Below are 21,213 nucleotides of genomic sequence, written 5' to 3' on the forward strand. Positions count from 1 at the left end.
ATTGGTGTTGGGTCTTCAATGATGTACAACTTTGGCCAAAGGTGTTCTGGTGACTACGGTCACTGCACTGTCACTGTGACTGGTCTGCCCATCTGTGGCTTTCAAGTCTTATTCCAGTGCTACAAAAACCTCCGTCAGCAGAAGGGCTGAGCTATATCAATGGCTCCTCCCTTTCGAAGGCTGAGAACAAATTGTGAAATTCTATTTGATCCTTTTTTTTTTCACAGGGGAAAGTGTATAAAAATAAATGTATTAAAATGAACTGGGTGTTGGGTCTTCATTGATGGCCAAATGTGTTTGGGTGACTACACTCACTGTTGTGTCCGGACTGCCCTTCCCCTGGCTATATGGTCTCATTCCAGTGCTACAACAACCTCTGTCAGCAGAAGGGCTCAGAACAAAATGGAAATTATATTTTACATGATCAATGAAACACACTGCAGGGAATCTTGGTGTAAAAGTTATTGCTGTGGGTTGAAATGGTAACACTTCCTCGTTGCTGAGGGTCAAGTTAGGTTGTGGGTATAATGACTCATCTAGAATTGAAAATGCTGATGGCACCTTCTACTATTGCAGCTTTAGTTGCCTCAATCTAGGTATACAATATATCTGCAGATCGCCATTAATTGGATCACTTCAAGTATCATCTGAATATTCCATCTGCAAAACATTAGCAGGACATTGTTATTTGGCATGTAACAATTATGGCCTTTTGATGTATTTATACAAATGTATTATTGGCTCAAATGTAATTTATTAAATATAAGTTGTCATACAGCATATGGAGATGCACTATAAACTGATGTCAAAATTTAACCTAGCACTGTAAATTAATTTATAAGGGCAACCGAACAACAAAGATACCAGTGAGGGATATGGTACGAAGCTCTTTCCAACGCGTGGTGCTGGTTGATAGTAAATCAGGTCTTCTCTTTTGAAAAGTTTTATTTTTGCTTGCAGGGTGGATAAAGCATAACATAACTGTTTAAAATCAAATTGTTGCAAAATAAACCTGAAACTAACTCATCAACTGAAAACAAACCAGCTAATTGTCGGTCTCAATGCCTTCACAATAACAGCACCTTCATAGAATAAAGTAACCGTGGTAAAATCATCAAATTGGCTACAACACATTACATGACTATCAATAAAGCCACATATGAAGTGAACTTGTCATGTGTTGTGCTGTTTTTGGAAGTGACGGGAGTATTGAGTGGCCGTTTGTCACCGATAGACGTGACCCTTGTATTGTGTCACCTCCAGAGACCGGCCATATAAAACCATGTATTACTCTGGTACCATTTAATACCATGCAGTACCCTGTATTATGCACCTTATAGTTGTAATAATTAATTTAGTATTTGGTCAGATTTGACTGGAAACACCACAGATGGACAGTTTGAATAAAACATTTAAAATGTAATTGCATTCAGATGACTCGTGAGGATTTCCAGGAGCCCTGGCTGGGTCAATCATTTGAAAGAAACTCATGTTTTTGGTGGAGGGAGGTTGTACGGGTATGGGCATGGTGTAAATACAGGCCATACAATTATAGTACAGTAAAATAAGCAGTGTAAACTATAATTAACTTTAATCTAAATATATTATCTATATTATACTACGTATGTACTATGAAGCAGGACTACTGAATATGAAGTAGCCAGTTATGCTGAAATTACACCAGTATTGGTAGGTAATGAGCAGTACTACGAAGTAATGCTTTGTTGCTTTGCACCACTGACACACTGTGGTAAACCTGTATATGGAAGTCGTTGTGTGCCTATATTTATTGTAACTTATAATATAACCGATATGGCATACAGACCCTCATCTGCACCTTTGTTTACACTTTATTTTTCTAATATATTCAGTTAATTATATTGTTTACACTTTCTCATATTTCTATATTCAATTATCTATCAAATTTTTTATCTAATTGTATTGCCTATATTTATGTCTTTCTACTATTACCCTGCCCATACCTCCCCTCCCCCATGCTGTGATGATGCCCGAATTCCCCCAATGGGATCAATAAAGGAATATCTTATTTTCATTTTAGATAACTTTACTTTTACTCCATTTCAAAGGAAATTGTGTACTTTTTACTTCACTACATTTATCTGAACCCATCAGTTACTTTGAAGAAAAAGATTTTGCATAGAAAACGTGACAAAAATGTATGAAGTTTGTGTACTTTAACATTTGAAGCCTGCCAACTTCAAGAGGATGTAATCAGAGCAGCATAACTGGACCACATACCACTTTAACATAATCTTTAATCAGAGCAGCATAATTGGACCACATAACACTTTAACATAATCTTTAATCAGAGCAGCATAACTGGACCACATACTACTTTAACATAATCTTTAATCAGAGCAGCATAACTGGACCAGGTACCATTTTAAGAACATAACCTTTAGAGGTAAATGGTTTGAGGATTGGACGCTTCTCTAGCACTGGAATAAACACAAACATGTAGAATGTGTACTTTTACTTTTGATACTTAAGTACATCCAATATGGAATACTTCTGTACTTTTAGTTCAAGTTTCTTTATTAGTTGTCATACAGAAGTACAGAATACTTTTATACAAAATGCTTCTTTCTGTTACGCTCCAGAGACTGTGCTAGACAAAAATAGATAAGTACAAAATAAAATAAGTATAGCAAGTAAAAAATAGAAGTCACGTACGTGGACACAAGTGTTCAGTATGTACATATGTACAATGTTCAATGCAGAGTAGAAGTAACTGAGTTACCATACAATATACTAATAAACAATATACTATATAGTGCAAAGCAGAAATGGGATGAGGTACAATTTACAGTAAGGTGTAATGAGGTATGGGTTGTAGTGCAAATTCTTGACCAATAAATATAAAGTGTGTTTAGGTATTCTAAAGTGTGTAAAGTGGGTGCTGCAGTGAGTTGTTTGTTTAAGTGAGTGTGTGCTGTGAGTGCATTTGATGGTTCTTGCATAGTGTTATTGTTTGTTGAGCATCCTGATCAGGGACGTGCACAGGACTTTAGAGGGGCGGGTGCTCAAAGGCTGAAAAGGGCACTACACTTGTGTGTATATATTAACCGAGCGCGCGTAGCGCGCGAGCACGATTTTTAAGGGCCCTTTTCGGGCGGGGGGCCTCCTTTTTATGCTTTTTTGGGGGGTTTTGGTGATCAAATATTGAATATTGAACTATAATAATCAGTGCAGGAGCTCACTTATCCTTGAAAGACACTTGTATCACTGACTTAAAAGGCCCATACATCTCCATAAATGTCCAGGGGGGAGGGAATAAGTGCCCTACAGCCCCAAGAAGTGCTGTATATTCTGTATTGTTTAATATAAATGCATTTTTTATTCCAATCCCGATTTGTATTTGAGATTCCCAAATCCCATCGGACTTGACTTCTTCGTGTCCCTCAATGAGTGTAATACCAGCATTCAACTGTATGCGCCACAGCGGTTTCTATCATCATCATCATCATCACCACCCACGCTATGCATAAAATATATAGGTCCGCGGAGGAGGCCGTGCAAACTGCAATGGAATATGGGGCATCTCTCTCTCTGTCCCTAATATTTTGATTCTATCCTGACATTTTTCAGTTGGTGCGTAACGGTAAAAAAAAAAAAAAAACATTATTATTATTTTTTTCTCAAAAAGGGCACTTTTTTGATGAGGCTCAAAAAGGCAGGTGCTCAGGCACCCCTTGGCCTCTATGTGTGCACGTGCCTGATCCTGATGGCCTGGGGATAGAAGCTTGAGTCTTTCTGTGCTTGCCATGAGACTCCGGTATCGCTTGCCTGACTGCAGCAGTTCAAAGAGGCAGTTGTTTGGGTGGCTGGAGTACCAGAGTACTATTCTATCTGGGTATTTCTACTTTCACTTAAGCAAAGCAACTGTGTACATATCCCACCACTGCAGAGTCTAAAGTGGAGAACAGAGAATGGGATGATATGGAAAATAAGCTACTTTTTTAACCCAGGTTTGTAAATCAGAATATAGATATATTTTATTCCAGTGTTCACAAACATTTTACAGCCACAAGAGATGCAACAAATACAGTTAATAACTCGTCTAGTGTAGTCCTTGTATCAAGAGCTCATTCAAAAACAAAAACATCTCCATTGATTGATTGATTGATTGGAAACTTTATTAACAGATTGCAGAATGGGTACAAAGAATACAGTACAGCTCAATACACACAATTGTTAAGGGGGTGCAGACCAGAGAAATACTTTCGTCTTGTTTACATCAGGGTCCCCCATTTTCAATTCATCAGGACATTTATGACATACGACATACATAACATTTATGGCATAGGGACATACATGACATACAGGTATTTAGTACTGTTACATTTGTGACATACGATATGCAAATATACAGTACTGTTACCCATAGATCCTGACAGAGTATATACATATGATGGGGAGGGGACTGTACATTAGGAGGGCTTTATTTTAATGTATGTATTTGATAAATGTGAAACATCTCTGATTCATTCATTCATCCATTGAGTCTGAATGAATGAATGAAAACTTTATTAACAGATTGCAGAATGGGTACAGTACAGTACAGCTCAATACATAGAATTGTTAAGGGGATGCAGACCAGAGAAATCTGGGTCAGGGTCCCCCATTTTCAATTCATCATAACATGACATACTACATGACATACAGATAGACAGTACTGCTATATCTATACATTTATGACATACCAGATTTGCAAATACAGTACTGTTTGTGATACGAAAAGAGTCCAGAAAAAAAAGTATATACATTTGACGTAGAAACTGTACATTGGAGGAGGTTGGGTAAAGGTTAACTTGACTTTAGCTCAGAAAGTGGGGCAAAAGTCAACTCCCGGATGACACGTAACACCACGTGGTTGAATTGACTCCTGTGATTGGTTGGAAAAATCTAGGACAAAAGCTGGTAGTGGCGTTCGCGCATTTCACCACAGCGTCTTCTGTAACGTTAACAACAATGCTCTTTAATAAGGTAAATATGAACGAAATCTGCAAACATATTTCACATTCTTAAATATATATATATTCGGTGTCCTAACATTATCTTTTGGGCTTATTTCTCCTTTGACTGCGTGCTAATCAAGATAATGCTGTTAGCGACGTCAGTGTGTTGGCTCAGTAGGCTAACTGTTACCTGCTGACGCGGATTGTGACCCAGAAGCAATGACACTTGACAGCATTGCAATTCTAGACAGTTCTACAATAACTCGTCGTTACTTTATTCACTACCGCCAACACCCGTTATGCAGTTCAAAAACGTTGTTAGCGATATAGCTGCTGTCAGGTAAACAATAATTAGCGTGTAGTGTCGAAGAATGATGTCTTGTACTTTACATTTTTATGTAACCCCTTTCGTGACTGTGATGCACGCAACAGGGTTATTCAGGGTTATTACCACAGTCACGAAAGGGGCTACATTTTATGTTCTATGTTTGATGTGTAGGAATTACTGACTGTCTCAAAATGTTTCTGTCTGCTGTAATGTTCCCTGAAGCTGTTTTGATTGATTGATTGATTGAAAACTTTATTAACAGATTGCAGAATGGATACAATACAGTACAGCTCAATACAAACAATTGTTAAGGGGGATGCAGACTAGAGAAAGACTTTCGTCTTGTTTACATCGGGGTGTATTGTGTAAATTGTGCAACCAGCCCAGCCCTAGAATGGCTGATATGCCATACATTCTATCATCTGTGTATTCCATATACAGCCATAGGACGGTTCATGCAATTTGTTGTTGGGGAATTCTAATTTGTGAATCCTCTCACCCAATAATTAATTGCTAAGACTCTGTCACCTCTTGTCACATAGAATGAAATTCCTTTGAAAGTTCTGGCAAAAAACATATCTACATTTCCACGAGATTCACACGGACCACATTCTGTGTAACGCGACGGGATGAAAGCAATTGGTTTTGATAGTTCATCAGTGAGCTGGATGCAATCCTACCTGGAGGGGAGAGAACGGATGGTAGAGGTAAACGCCCCTCCCAGTGAGCTGTGGTGTTCCACAAGGAAGCATACTAGGACCGTTACTGTTCCTAATTTATGCAAATTACATGTCATCAGCTTGTGACTGCAACTTGTTCCTGGTCTCTGACAAGTTGCAGGTTGAAAAAGCCCTCGGCTCTGAACTTGGCAGAATCTGCACCTGGCTCGCTGATAACAAACTATCATTACACCTGGGTAAAACAGAGTCCATTCTCTTTGGATCAAATAACAAACTCGGCAAGACCGACGGCTTCTCTGTTACAGTGGGTGACAATATTGTCACAAGGAAAGATGAAATACCTGGGTTCCATCCTAGAGGCAAATCTTTCCTGTGACAAAATGGCAACCAATGTAATCAAAAAAGTCAACCAACGAACAAGATTCTTCTACCGGATCTCCTCTGATTCCAGAATACATTGAAGACTCTAACAGGAGGACTCATTCAAGGGTAATACGACTATGCTTGCACGTCATGGTACCAAAGCACCACAAAGGCCCTAAAACAAGACTACAAACATCACAAAACAAACTGGTCAGGCTATTGCTCGACCTTACTCTTAAAACCCACCTCACCCCTGCCCATTTTGACAACCTATGATGGCTTAGAGTAGACGACAGAGTACAGCAACTATTGCAATGGGCCTGGTCTACAAGATGCACTACACCACTAGGTTACCCATGTACATGTCGAAATACTCCCCAAAGGTCAGTGAATACCACGATCACAACACCAGAGGGACTTCCACAAATCATGTTCAACCCAGATTAGGCTCAAACAAGGGACTAAACACGTTTAGCAATTATGCCACAACAATGTGGAACGACCTACCCACAGCCGTAAAATAATGTGAATCCCTTCCCTACCCTCCTTCAAAACGGCTCTCAAAGAGCACCTACGAGAGGCTGCAATTCGAAACTGGCCCCGGTAAATGGCCAACCCCCCCCCCCCCCCCCCCCCCCCCCACCATCCACCCACCCAACCCCCTCCAATGTACACTTTCTTTCCCCTCAAATGTATATATTTTCTTTTATAATCTGTCTCTTAAACAGTACTGTATATTTGTATATGTTGTATGTCATAAATGTCTGGAATGGATGTAACAGTACTGTATATCTGTATGTCATAAATGTCATGATGAATTGAAAATGGGGGACCCTGATGTAAGTAAAGACGAAAGTCTTTCTCTGGTCTGCATCCCCTTAACAATTGTGTGTATTGAGCCGTACTGTATTGTACCCATTCTGCAATCTGTTAATAAAGTTTTCAATCAATCAATGACAAACACAGCAGCACCAAACCAATCACATGAAAACCTCCGTTGATGAGCCAGGTGCATTTACAATATTTGTGATTAACGGAAGTTTTCATGTGATAATTGTTTGCCATCCTGTCCTGTACACAGAATGGACAACAAGTGGATATATTTGACTAAATATACCTTTCTGTCATAACTTTCAAAGGAATGACGAGAGCTTACCCTAAATCTCGCCAATTAAATGAGTTAATTATTACACAAATTGGAATGCAAATTACATGGAGCGTTCTATGGCTGTATATGGAATCCATGCAATGCATGGAATATCATCCATTCTAAGGCTAGCCCTGCTGTTTGTGACCCTGTCACTTGAAGGTCAGGCATAGGATAGTTATTGATTTGCTCTTTTCTTACTCTTCCTCCTCAAGGTGCTGAGAGCCGGCGTGCAGACTGGCATCAGGCTCCAGAGTTCCGCTGCAACCAGTGCGAAGGCAGCTGCCAGCACCCAGAAATCATCACAGGGCTTCTGCTTTGGTGAGTACTAGGCTGCGAAGCATCAAAACCTGCATGTTATTTTTAGACCGAGGGAGAGACTCACAGGGCCTCACTGCTGTTGTCAACAGAGCTGACTGATCAACAGAAAGAGTTTCAGGAGCTGGCGAGGAAGTTTGCCCGTGAGGAGATAGTTCCCGCTGCCGCGGCCTACGACAGGAGTGGTGAAGTGAGTTATTGCAGCCGCGGGGGGAGACACGACGTATCTTTTGTATATAGAGCTCGACCGATTAATAGACTCGGCAGCAATGTCTGCATGAGTCTCATAGCAAATGGACTGCATTTATATAGTTATTTTATCCAAAGAGCTTTTCAACTTATACCTCACATTCACCCATTCACTCACATATTCATATGCCGACTGCAGAGGTAACCATGTAACGTGCCAACCTGCTCATCGGGAGCAGTTAGGAGGTTAAGCTAGATCCACAAAGAATGGATTGCACGGAGCAAGTTGCACCCTTAAGGTGCTCCCATAGTCGAGCAGACTGTACACAGAGCAGACTCCGCGGAGGTCCGCGCGGCTCTTTGAGCTTTCATAGTCGAGCAGATCTCAGCGGACGTCCGCGGTCTATTTCCTACATTTCTCGCACCAGTTTTACTACATTTCCCACAAAAAAAGTTTTACGCACTTGAATAACAGGTATATAGGCAGCGAGATGCAATGTACCGTATAGGCTTGAGGTGGACAGCGCGTGGTGCTGAAATGAAACACTCATTGCATGAAATAAAAGCACCAGTTTTATTTAAAAATATTGGTCCGTTTCCAATATTTCGAAATAAAACTGGCAATTTTACACACTTCATTTAGAAAAGCCATTCAAACATCTCTCTTGGCACGGAGCGAGTGGTCAGAGTAAAATGCAGATCGGCGTCACATTAAATGCAGTTTGATGTCAACCAAAACGCCGAGCAGCGTTTTGTGTGACACCAAGTCAGCGGCGCGGATGTCCGCGCGTCAGAAAATAGTAGCTTCGCACCTGTGGGTCTGCTGTCCGCTGAGATCAAAGCTCAAAGAGCCGCGCGGACCTCCGCGGAGTCTGCTCTGTGTACAGTCTGCTCGACTATGGGAGCGCCTTTACTTACAATTCATTATTAATTGAAAATGGGGGACCCTGATGTAAACAAGACGAAAGTCTTTCTCTGGTCTGCATCCCCTTAACAATTGTGTGTATTGAGCCGTACTGTATTGTACCCATTCTGCAATCTGTTAATAACATTTTCATTCAATCAATCACCGTGCAGATTGATTGATTGAATGGAAGTTTTATTAACAGATTGCAGAATGGGTACAATACAGTACGGCTCAATACACACAATTGTTAAGGGGATGCAGACCAGAGAAAGACTTTCGTCTTGTTTACATCAGGGTCCCCCATTTTCAATTCATAATTAATTGTAAGTAAGGGTGCAACTTGCTCTGTGCAATCCATTCTTTGTGGATCTAGTAAGTGTCTTGCTCAAGGAGTCAGGACACTTCGACACGTTGCCGGGAGGAGACGGAATCGAACTGGGAACCTTCAGATTACCAGGCGACTGCTCTACCTCCTGAGCCACTGTCACCCCTAGCTTGATAGAGTTGATAATAATGTGGTTTAAAGTTAGTAGAGAGGACATCAGACATCTAGCTTGATAGAGTAGAGAATATGTGGTTTAAAGCTATTGGGAGAGGACATCAGAGATCTATCTTGATAGAGTAGAGAATATGTAGTTTAAAGTTAGTAGAGGACATCAGAGATCTAGCTTGATAGAGTAGAGAATATGTGGTTTAAAGTTAGTAGAGGACATCAGACATCTAGCTTGATAGCGTAGAGAATACATGGTTTAAAGTTAGTAGAGGACATCAGAGATCTAGCTTGATAGCATAGAGAATATGTGGTTTAAAGTTAGTAGAGGACATCGACATATAGCTTGATATAGCATAGAGAATACATGGTTTAAAGTTAGTAGAGAGGACATCAGATGTTTTGCTAGAGACATTCATTACAATCTGTTACCTAAATATAAAGATAAATTCATCATTAGTGAACATTAAGCTATTTAAAATAGAATATAGAATATAACATGCAATGCAAACTATTTGTTTCCATGTTTCCAGCTCAAATCTTTCAGTTAATTTCTCACCCTTTTTATTTATTTATATATATATATATATATATATATATATATATATATATATATATATATATATATATATATATATTATGGATGACTGAGGGTGGAAGGGGTAAAGTGTGGGACTACATTTATAATAAGTAAATAGAATCAATATTGGAATATTTTACTATATTACGGCATCAGTGCTTAAAATCAGTTGGGCTCTAGTTTTCTAGTGGTCTAGGTAAAAAATAGCTTGACGGATGAACATTGTTGGAAATGGAATGCCTTAGTAATGGATTTCTATATGGGGAACTGTCCGTGACCTAGCATCGACAAATGGATCTAGAATTAACTGTATTTTTATTGCAGTATCCCTTCCCCATCATCACGAAAGCATGGGAGCTCGGCCTGATGAACTCTCATATTCCAGAGGAATACGGTACGTCTTTTGCCTCGCTCAATTCCCAATGGGCTTTTTCACATGACCTGTTACCTGTACATTAAGATTGGTCCCTTGGGGGAAATTCAGGCATCATAGCAGTGTGGGGAGGTACAGGTATGGCCAGGGTAATAATAGATGATAATAGTGTAAACAATATAATTAACTCTGTGTAACTGAGGGGTACAATTCCCTGACTGTATTACTAGATATGATACTTACTACCACTACCTTTGTACTTAATATTCGGCCACCCAGTACACGGCATAAATATATTATCATGAACACTCTCACGTAGATGAAACGGATCCAACACAAATGTACGAATTAGAAACAGGTCTTTATTTCCTACACAACGATGGTGTGTAGAATAAGCACTTAATCACTTAATTACATTTATGAATTGAAATAGTATGCTCTTTTATGGCAAGGAGTATTCGTCGGTATATCAATAGATAATGTCCAATCTCTGAAGGCGCAGGTGGTAAATATACGACCTGGAATAGTTAAGGAATAACAGCAATGATACTTTAATGATTATAGGCTGGATACACTAGAGGGGGTTAATCCGGTCGCTTGTAAGCCGACAGGAGTAGGAGGGGGGGGGGGTAGAATCCAGCTGCCTCGTCCGGCCAAGGGTATCCCAGGAGAACCCACTGTAGTGCCGTTCAATGCGCCGGCGATCCTTGGACCACAGATGAAAGCAGGTGGACTCTTTGTGGGCCGGCTCTCTCCGGTCCACGGGGGAGAGATGTGGAGAGACCTCGTCTTGCAGAGCGTCTCCTCACCTTGCGTCCTCTCCAGGGGGGGGGGTTCCAACACACGGTAGTGTCGGGGGTCTTTATCCATAGAATAATCAAAGTATCCAAAGCATAATCCGTGCCTGGGAAGGCGGGCTGTCGTCGGTAGAATAATCCGGTATACAGGTCCACTCGCTCGTCGGCTCTGGGGCTCCTCGGGTGCAGCTTCACATAGGGTCAACCACCCTGGGTAAGCAGCCAGTTCTCTGCCCGAAACGATGGGGTACTGACTACGGTAGTATTCTCACCGCACGAAGCACTATATATTAACAGACTATTATTAGCTTAATAGACTACGTCCAACTCGACGATATAGTGCCAAATATGACTATTCAAATATTAATATACACGATGTCTCAATACCGATGGTAGGTCGAACTTGGCCTTACTCCCACACGTGGCATCGCGGGGAGGCTTTACGTCTGTGACTCTATTGGAGGGTAAGAAACTGGACTGAAAAGAAAGTCCTACTTTAGTAGCGCAGTATATATACGCACTATGAACAAATAGTCCCATTAGTGGTGCGGTAGCCAAATTCCTACGCGGAACTAGGACTTGTTCGTACATGTCGAGCGGTACGTTTGAACTGGGTCTGAGGGGTATGGCAGCCTGGCACCAAGGTCTCGACCAATAGTAGAATGGAGACTATTATGGGATGTTCAGTAGGCTAGAATGGATATTCAATGCATATTGTACAAGGAATATACAAGGGATATCAGGGAATATTAGAGAATATACAAATACAATTAAATATATATATATAAATAAATATATATATTCGGTTTAATCTGGCCCTTCACAACAGCCACCCCCTGAATAGGTCCCAGACCTAATCAGTTAAACGGAGACAGATTAATCGCGTTGTCTATTTACACATAAGGGTTTGCTGTAGGGGTCAGTCAACTTCACAAAGTCATAGGGTTGTAGGGTCATGGTCATCATCGATTGTGTCTGGGAGTCGAGGCAGTTCTATGAGCCTTGCCACGGGACGGGTGTAAGTGCGACCCTGGACGAGCACTTCAGCTGCTCGGACCTTGCCGTCGGCACCGGTGATCACTTTGCTTACGCGGCCGGCCGGCCACATAGCTCTGGGCAGTGATTGATCAATAATCATGACGACTGTTCCTTCTGTCAAATTGTCTCTCTCCTTTACCCACTTCTGGCGGGTCTGTAGAGACGGTAGGTAGTGCAGTAGGAAACTGTTCCAAAACTTGTCGGCTAATACTTGGCTGTACCTCCACATTCGTCGGCCGTTCGCTTCTTCAGGCCGGTACATTGTCTGGGGTAATGTGGGATCTAGCCGCCCCATCAGGAGTGTGTTGGGGGTAACTGGGTCGATATCCGCCACATCACTGGAGACATATCCGAGGGGCTTCGAGTTAAGTACTCCCTCAATCTCCGTGAGGACTGTCATTAGGACTTCTTCCGCCACAGTCTGGGCCCCAAGTACTGCGTACAGGGCTGTCTTTATGGAGCGCACTTCTCGTTCCCAAGTGCCACCGAAGTGGGGTGCGTTTGGGGGGTTGAATTGGAAATCAACCTGTGCTGGAGCGAGGTGGGTCTTAAGTTCTGGGCCCATAGCTTGGAAGCTCTCTCTCAGCTCTCTTTCGCCGCCTTTAAAGTTTGTCCCATGATCGGACAATAGGGTAGACGGTCTTCCTTTCCGTGATATGAATCTACGGAAGGCCATAAGGAATGAGTCTGTGCTCATGGTCGGGAGAAGCTCGATGTGTATCGCTCTGGTGGTCATGCATTTGAATACAATACCCCACCGCTTCTCGGTTCCTCTTCCTTTCTTTATGTGCAGCGGGCCAAAGCAGTCCATACCCGTTGAGTGGAATGGCTTGTCACCGATTCGGAGGCGACATGGAGGAAGGTCAGCCATCCTTGGTATGCTGGGCTGCGCGCGCCACTTGCGGCAGTCTAGACATGTTCGTTGGAAGCGTCGTACCGCCTCTCTTCCTTGTAGGATCCAGTAACGACGTCTGATTTCCGCGAAGACTCTTTCTGCTCCTGCGTGATGTACATCCTCATCGTATTTCTTTATAATCAGCTCTGTGACCTTGTGTCGGCTGTTCAATACGATCGGGTATTTAATGTCATCCGGTAGATTGGGGGCTCTGCGTAGGCGACCACCCACTCTGATGAGGGTGTGAGCGTCGCTCTCGGGGGCCAGGTGAATTAATCTGCTGTCGGATGGGACGGGCTTTCCTCCCTGTAGACAGGCCAATTCATCGGGGAACGAGTCTCTCTGGGCTCGCTGTAGTAGAAGCAATTCTGCTTCCTCGTAGTTAGCTGCTGACATATCAGCGGGGGACTTGCACTCCGGGTGGTACCGCAGGAATGTTCTTTGTTGTGCACTCTCTATGGACGTGCAATCGTTTATGTTAGGGTCGGTGGAGGCTACGGTGCTCAATCCACAGAACACAGACTTCTTAATTTCCACCTCCTCTGGACTTGCTTCCCTCGGGATAGGCATGGGCCACTGTCCTTCCGGGAGTCTTAGGAATGCGGGGCCGTCACTGTAGACATTGCGACGGGTGAGGTCATCCAGGGGCATCCCCCGGGTGATGACGTCAGCTGGGTTCTGTTTTGTATCAACGTAGCGCCACTCTGTTTCTCCGGTTAACTCTTCGGTTAAGTCTTGAATCTCGGTGACTCTGACTCCCACGAAGACTTTGTACTTGCATGAGTCCGATTTGATCCAGGCGAGTACCGTCGTGGAATCTGACCACAGGATTGTTCTAGACACCGGTATGGTGAGCTCACGTTGGATGAGCGTGGCTAGGTGCGCTCCGGCTAGGGCTGCGCAGAGCTCTAGACGTGGGATAGATTGTTGCTTGCGTGGGGCTATTCTCGAGCGGGCGAGGACAAATGCTGTGTAGATCTCTTCGTCCGCTGCTGGGTCCTCTGCTACATGTTTCTGTAGTGCAAATGTCGCACAGCAGGGGCTGCACGTCGTTCCGAAGGGGAGGACTTCCCATTGGTAGATGGCTGGGTGCTCATCTCCTGGCTTCTCTCTCCATAGGAACCGTAACAGGGGCTTGTCCGCCTCTACTAATCTCACCTGCAGGAACATTCCTTTAATGTCCCCGCTGATGGCCACCTTTTCCTGGCGGAAGCGGAGTAGAACGCCGAGTAGGGAGGGGCCGAGTGTGGGACCGGGCAGTAACTCTTTATTCAGATTTTGGGATCCGATCTGGTAGCTGCAGTTAAATACTATGCGGTCTTTACCGTTGTGATGGACCTTGTGGTGGGGCACGTACCACGATTCAGTGGTCTGGTCAGCCTCTTTAATGTCCATCTTTGTGACGTGTCCCGCTGTGATGAGCTTCTCAATCTCAGCGCGGTATACACTCTCTTGGGCGGGGTTCTTGGCTAAGCGCCGCTCCGTGTTCAGCAGGTACCGTTCTATGGCGTCTGTCTTGGCGTGGAAAGTAGGCATTCCTTCTCGCCGCAGGAGTGGCGTGGCGTATCTCAACACGCCGTTGACCGGGACTCTCTTGGTCCCTGTCTCGAGGAGGTGAATGGCGTAAATGTCATCTTTAGAGCGAATGTCTTTCTTTCCATTCTTAAAGGGCATTTGTTCCAAGCTCCATAGCCGCTCTACGTGTTGCAGGAGTGCGGTTTCTCCCTCTGTGACTCGGGAGTGGAGACATCTAGTGGCTGTACTTCGGTTGAGAGATTTGGCGAGCGGGCCTTGGAGAGTCCATCCCAAACGGGTCTCGACTGCTGCAGGACAGCCTCGGGGTCCGGTATGAACCCGGTCTATCGGGACAATGAGGTCTGCATGGTCGGAGCCTATTAACAGGGTCGGCATAGCATTGTCTATGAGCGGGATCGGTAACTTGCGCAGATGTGCATATTTCTCCATCAGCTTGGCGACGGGGTATGTGTACCGCGACAGTCCTATTTCTTGGCTGGTGAAAGCGTCTGCAATCTGGTACCGTCGCTCAGGCTGGCCGCTTGCTGCGATAGAGAATGAGACATTCTCGCCCTTTATCGTCTTCAAATCTCGTCTTATTGTCCGAATTGTCATTTGGGTTTCGCTTCCCCGCAGCCCTAGCTGGGCCGCAGCGGAGGCGAGCAGCAGGGTCTTCTCTGACCCGTCATCGAGGACGGCGTAAGTGTCCAGGACTTTATTCTGGTAGCTTAGTGTCACACGCACTACTTTTAGGAGTACTCGGGCTCCACTGCTGCTGGCGGGATCGATGTACATGACGCTCGCTTTGCGGCTGGATGGTGCAGGTGAAGGGCGCCGTCTGTTACTGTTGTGAAGTATGTCCAGATGGGCTCCATCGCACTTGGTGCACCTTTTCTTTAAGCGGCATTCGGCTGCCATGTGTGAGCGCGCACAGCGAAAACAGCGCTTGTTGGACTTTATCCATTGACCTGCTTCCTCCGCGTTCAGCTTGGGGAAGGAGTCACATTGCGCTAGCCAGTGTTCTTTCTCACAGTAGGGGCACACTATCTTCCACTTCTCCGTTCTGGAGGGGGTACTGTGGCTCCTGCTGCTCGGTACTGACTCCGATTGGTGCATCACAGTCACCGATCTTCTTCCATCATTTAGTCGTCTGGTTCCTTCTCTGGAGCCAGGGGTGCTCCGTCCGAATGTATCTAGCCGTAGGCTGCTGACTTCTCTCGCCAGGAAGTCTGCTAGATCGAGGAGGTTCGGTTCGGGGCCATTCGGGTCTCTGTGGTCCCTCTGCCGCCTAAAGCGCTCCTGACGAGCGGGCGGCAGCTTCTCCAGGATCCTTTCCACATTTGAGTTGGCGTAAAGTTCATACTTCCCCTTCTCTCTTTGCGCTCCCAACATCCCTACCAGGGACTGCACTCTGATGGACAGGTCGTCCAGTGCTCGATTGTCTATTGCTGGGGGTAAGCGGTCGATGTGTCGGATCTCCTGGATCACGTAATCCCATATGCGCCCATACCTCTGGTCCAATGCTACCAGCGCTGCTGTGTATGGGGTGGTGGAAGTCGCGTAGGCGAGCGCTATATTATGTGCGCGGGGCACCTTTAAGTGCTGCAGTAGGATGGCGTATTTGTGGCGTTCATCCAATACATCCACCAACATGGTCTCCAGACACATGCGGAGTTCTGTATACTGGGCCCGGTTCTCTTGGGTGAAGTCGGGTACCATAGGCGTGCCAATGTATGACGCTGACTGTGGATACATCGGCGAGCGTTGGGGGGGAGGCCTCCTAGGCGAGTCTCCTCCCGCTCCTTGGTATGGGCTGGTACCGGCAGTGTACCATGGCCCGCTTGTCCAGGTGCTGTTCCTCGGTGCGGGTCGTGCGTCGTGCTCACCCGTGTATAGAGTCGGGGGTCTGTAGCGCAGCTCCGCGGGAGTATAGCCTGGGCTGTACCGGACCTCCTGGTCCGGTAGAGTACTGTGCTGTCTTCGGGCGCGGTTCTCCTCCTCTTCCTCTTCGTCTTCAGTTAGGTCATCCAGTGCTTGTAGTCTCTGGTTTAGCCTCTCCACAGGATATGCTGCTCCTTCCCGGTTGCTAGGTCTCGCTTGGACCGGTGGGGGGAGGTGGTCTGTGGGGGGTATAGACCTCGTCTGTTGGTCAAGTTCAGGGTTGTTTACTCGGCTAGGGGATGCCGCCCTGGAGGTGTGTCTAGACGAGTTCCTGGAGCCTCTGGCGGAGGGAGAGGGTGTTGTCCGTCTGATCAGCTGTTCTATTAGTTGCGCTTGCTGTCTGTTGCGCGCTGCGTCCCGTTGAGCACCGGCTCGTTCTCGGGCCACATTCTCTTCCATCTGAATGCGTCTTATTTCTAGACGTATCTGCTCGTGTTCGCTTCGCTGCTGGATCTGCAGTCGGTCGCGTTCAGCAGCGGCGTTCAGGCTGATGAGGAAGGCCTGCTGTAGGGTCCTCTCTGCCTCGCTGGGAGAAGGCGGTTGTATAGGGGAGCCTTCCCTCGGGGTACTCCTTGCGGAGCCTTGGAGCTCTATCTCCACGGTGCTCTCCCCGTCTTCTTCCGTGCCGAGTTCTCTCTCGGTAGCGTTGTATTCCTCCCGGGACTCATCGGGGACTACTTCTTCAGTACTGGCGGGGTGTGAAGTCATGTCTGGTTCCCACTGGTCCCCACCGTGAACTTGGTCAGTTACATTAGAGCCCGTAGGGGCCTCTATGGTCGGGGTAGTCTGGGCGTTGGGGTTAGACATACTTTTACTTTCTAGTTTTACCGCGTTTACTGTTAGTAGAAGACTAGGTTGTTGACTGACAGCGTAAGCCTCTAAGTACTGAGGGAGCCGTCGTTCGCGCTGCGGGCGTTGGTTAGGAGGATCGTTTCGTGGAGTGTTCATCATAGGCCATTTCAATATTAATAACACTATATTAATATTACACTAATTACCATCCGGCTCGAAGGACCAATTGAGCACCGGGGTGTACAATTCCCTGACTGTATTACTAGATATGATACTTACTACCACTACCTTTGTACTTAATATTCGGCCACCCAGTACACGGCATAAATATATTATCATGAACACTCTCACGTAGATGAAACGGATCCAACACAAATGTACGAATTAGAAACAGGTCTTTATTTCCTACACAACGATGGTGTGTAGAATAAGCACTTAATCACTTAATTACATTTATGAATTGAAATAGTATGCTCTTTTATGGCAAGGAGTATTCGTCGGTATATCAATAGATAATGTCCAATCTCTGAAGGCGCAGGTGGTAAATATACGACCTGGAATAGTTAAGGAATAACAGCAATGATACTTTAATGATTATAGGCTGGATACACTAGAGGGGGTTAATCCGGTCGCTTGTAAGCCGACAGGAGTAGGAGGGGGGGGGGGTAGAATCCAGCTGCCTCGTCCGGCCAAGGGTATCCCAGGAGAACCCACTGTAGTGCCGTTCAATGCGCCGGCGATCCTTGGACCACAGATGAAAGCAGGTGGACTCTTTGTGGGCCGGCTCTCTCCGGTCCACGGGGGAGAGATGTGGAGAGACCTCGTCTTGCAGAGCGTCTCCTCACCTTGCGTCCTCTCCAGGGGGGGGGGTTCCAACACACGGTAGTGTCGGGGGTCTTTATCCATAGAATAATCAAAGTATCCAAAGCATAATCCGTGCCTGGGAAGGCGGGCTGTCGTCGGTAGAATAATCCGGTATACAGGTCCACTCGCTCGTCGGCTCTGGGGCTCCTCGGGTGCAGCTTCACATAGGGTCAACCACCCTGGGTAAGCAGCCAGTTCTCTGCCCGAAACGATGGGGTACTGACTACGGTAGTATTCTCACCGCACGAAGCACTATATATTAACAGACTATTATTAGCTTAATAGACTACGTCCAACTCGACGATATAGTGCCAAATATGACTATTCAAATATTAATATACACGATGTCTCAATACCGATGGTAGGTCGAACTTGGCCTTACTCCCACACGTGGCATCGCGGGGAGGCTTTACGTCTGTGACTCTATTGGAGGGTAAGAAACTGGACTGAAAAGAAAGTCCTACTTTAGTAGCGCAGTATATATACGCACTATGAACAAATAGTCCCATTAGTGGTGCGGTAGCCAAATTCCTACGCGGAACTAGGACTTGTTCGTACATGTCGAGCGGTACGTTTGAACTGGGTCTGAGGGGTATGGCAGCCTGGCACCAAGGTCTCGACCAATAGTAGAATGGAGACTATTATGGGATGTTCAGTAGGCTAGAATGGATATTCAATGCATATTGTACAAGGAATATACAAGGGATATCAGGGAATATTAGAGAATATACAAATACAATTAAATATATATATATATAAATAAATATATATATTCGGTTTAATCTGGCCCTTCACAACACTCTGAATATAGAAAAATAAACAATGTAATGTTACAATAAATATAGGCAATAAAGAATTTGAATCTGAACATATCCTATGAGTGTTGTGTGGCGTAACCCTTTATTGCTCTTGTGTTCAGGTGGAATGGGGGCGTAACCCTTTATTGCTCTTGTGTTCAGGTGGAATGGGGGAGTAACCCTTTATTGCTCTTGTGTTCAGGTGGAATGGGGGAGTAACCCTTTATTGCTCTTGTGTTCAGGTGGAATGGGGCTGTCCATCTTCGACGCCTGCCTCATCACAGAGGAGCTGGCCTACGGCTGTACAGGAGTCCAGACAGCCATTGAGGCCAACTCTCTTGGCGTGAGTTAAAGTTGCTCGTCAGGGTTACGTTGAAATCCTAAAAATGCATTGTATTATTTGACTTTCTTTGCAATTTGTGCCATGTCTCAGGATAGGAAAAAAGTGTTTGATGTTTTTCAAAAGAATGATGTTTAGAAAATGGGCTAGAATGATATTCGATTAAAATGTATTGGCATTATATTGGCAAAAGTACAGTACAATGGAAAGAGGTTTGGCATCCAACCAGAGTGCAAATGTAGCAGTAAAGTGCAGTAGTACTATACAATGTACAGGTGATTTAAACTGGGTATAAAATATATAAATTGGTACTACTGAGTAATAGTGCTAATCAGATGTATGTACAGAATTGTAGTATTAATATGTACAGTGATACAGGTATAAAGACATTCGTAGTAAGTAGACACTATGGTATTGGTATGACAAGGATGAAACACCCAGTGTTCTCATGGAAGAAACACTAGGACACAACAGACAATTGACTATATTCGCACAGCATTTTGCTCTTATGCCTTGTTCAGGTTAGGTTCCTTTCCAAGCGACCCAACCTGAGCATGACATAAGAGCAAAATGGCCACTGTGTGAATATAGTCACTGTCATTCCTTGCAGTGTGATCTGTTTCCCAGTGGTGGGAAACAGAATCCATCTTTGAGTTCTGACCTCACTGACCTATCCGGGTCTTATCATTCAATGTTAAAGGTCAGATTGTGGCATAACTGATAAATCCTATGTGGCTGAAAGCCAAAGCCAACATAGTCAGTGGAAGGTGTTGATTTAGTAGAGCCATACGTCATAATGATGCATATCTCTCTACGCTCACTCATTTTAGAAGAATTACAATGAGCAGGTAATATGAATGTCCTGAAACCTCAATAGCCTGTTTCGATCAGCTTCTACGCCTGGTAACAGGAGTAACCAGAAGTAAACGTTCAGCCCCTCCCCTCCTTGTGTGTGTTTGGTATGAGTGCAATCTCCCTTTTTAACAAGCTATTTCTTGAGAGAATCTGAAGAATAGATTTACACATGCAGAATACAGGAGTCTGGGTGGCAGGTTGTAGCCTTTAAACAGCCTTGATCAAATATATTCTTTATTTTTAAATGTATTTTTTTTATCTTTTCCCCCCTCCTTTTTCCTCAGTTTTTCTCCCATCCCAATGTTAGTCGTTATGCCAATTCCCAATCCCCTTCCTGGTCGCTGCGCACCTACCCCCTACGGTCGGTCTGGGAGAGTGGAGGCTATCGCATGCTTCCTCCGACACATGTGTAGCCAATCAACCGCTTCTTTTCACCTGGCAGCGCGGACTCTCACTGAGAGGGTGTAACGTGTGGAAGGATCACACTACCCCCCTTAGATCCTTTCCTCGCTGAGCAGGCGCCCCGACCGAACTGTAGGAGTCGCTGTTTACAACGACCAGGACCCACCCACCAGCTTTCCCACCCCTAACAATTGTGTTAGTATGAACGACCAGCCAAGCTGGTAGCAATGCCGAGAGCTGGGCTCGAACCCAGCATCTCCTGCACTAGTGGTGAGCGCCTTGCCCACTGCGCCACTTAGCCGCCCCTGATCAAATATATTCTAACAATACAGGCACCGGATTTAAATTCTTTAACCAGACAAGTTGACTAAGGTACGTCCTATTTGAATAAAATATTTAGGGGAAGAGTTGTCGATACATTCACACTAGTGGTCTGCAAGGGCCTTGAAATAAAGCCCGAGCCCTGCCCGAGCCCGTGAACTTCAGGCCCTGCCCGAAAATAAGCCTGTCTGTAAATAATATTTTAAGCCCTAGCCCGCGTGAAAACCCGAAAAAAATTATTATTATTATTAAAATATAATTTTTTTTGTATTTGTTTTAAATATTCGAAACACTGTTTTATA

General features: G+C 44.8%; 1 protein-coding gene across 1 annotated transcript in view; it reads left to right on the plus strand.

The window, feature by feature from the left end:
- The first annotated feature begins 4,925 nt into the window (after positions 1-4,925).
- Positions 4,926-21,213, plus strand: part of acadm (acyl-CoA dehydrogenase medium chain) — a 28,323-nt gene continuing 12,035 nt past the window's right edge. Inside the window, exons 1-5 of the mRNA XM_084328005.1 lie at positions 4,926-5,007; positions 7,713-7,818; positions 7,908-8,005; positions 10,306-10,375; positions 19,236-19,336. Coding sequence (XP_084184131.1) covers positions 4,993-5,007; positions 7,713-7,818; positions 7,908-8,005; positions 10,306-10,375; positions 19,236-19,336 — 390 coding nt within the window. The 5' untranslated portion in view covers positions 4,926-4,992. The remainder of the gene's footprint in view (positions 5,008-7,712; positions 7,819-7,907; positions 8,006-10,305; positions 10,376-19,235; positions 19,337-21,213) is intronic.

This window comes from Notolepis coatsorum, assembly GCF_963971535.1.
Source record: "Notolepis coatsorum genome assembly, chromosome: 13".
Classification (NCBI taxonomy): Eukaryota; Metazoa; Chordata; class Actinopteri; order Aulopiformes; family Paralepididae; genus Notolepis; species Notolepis coatsorum.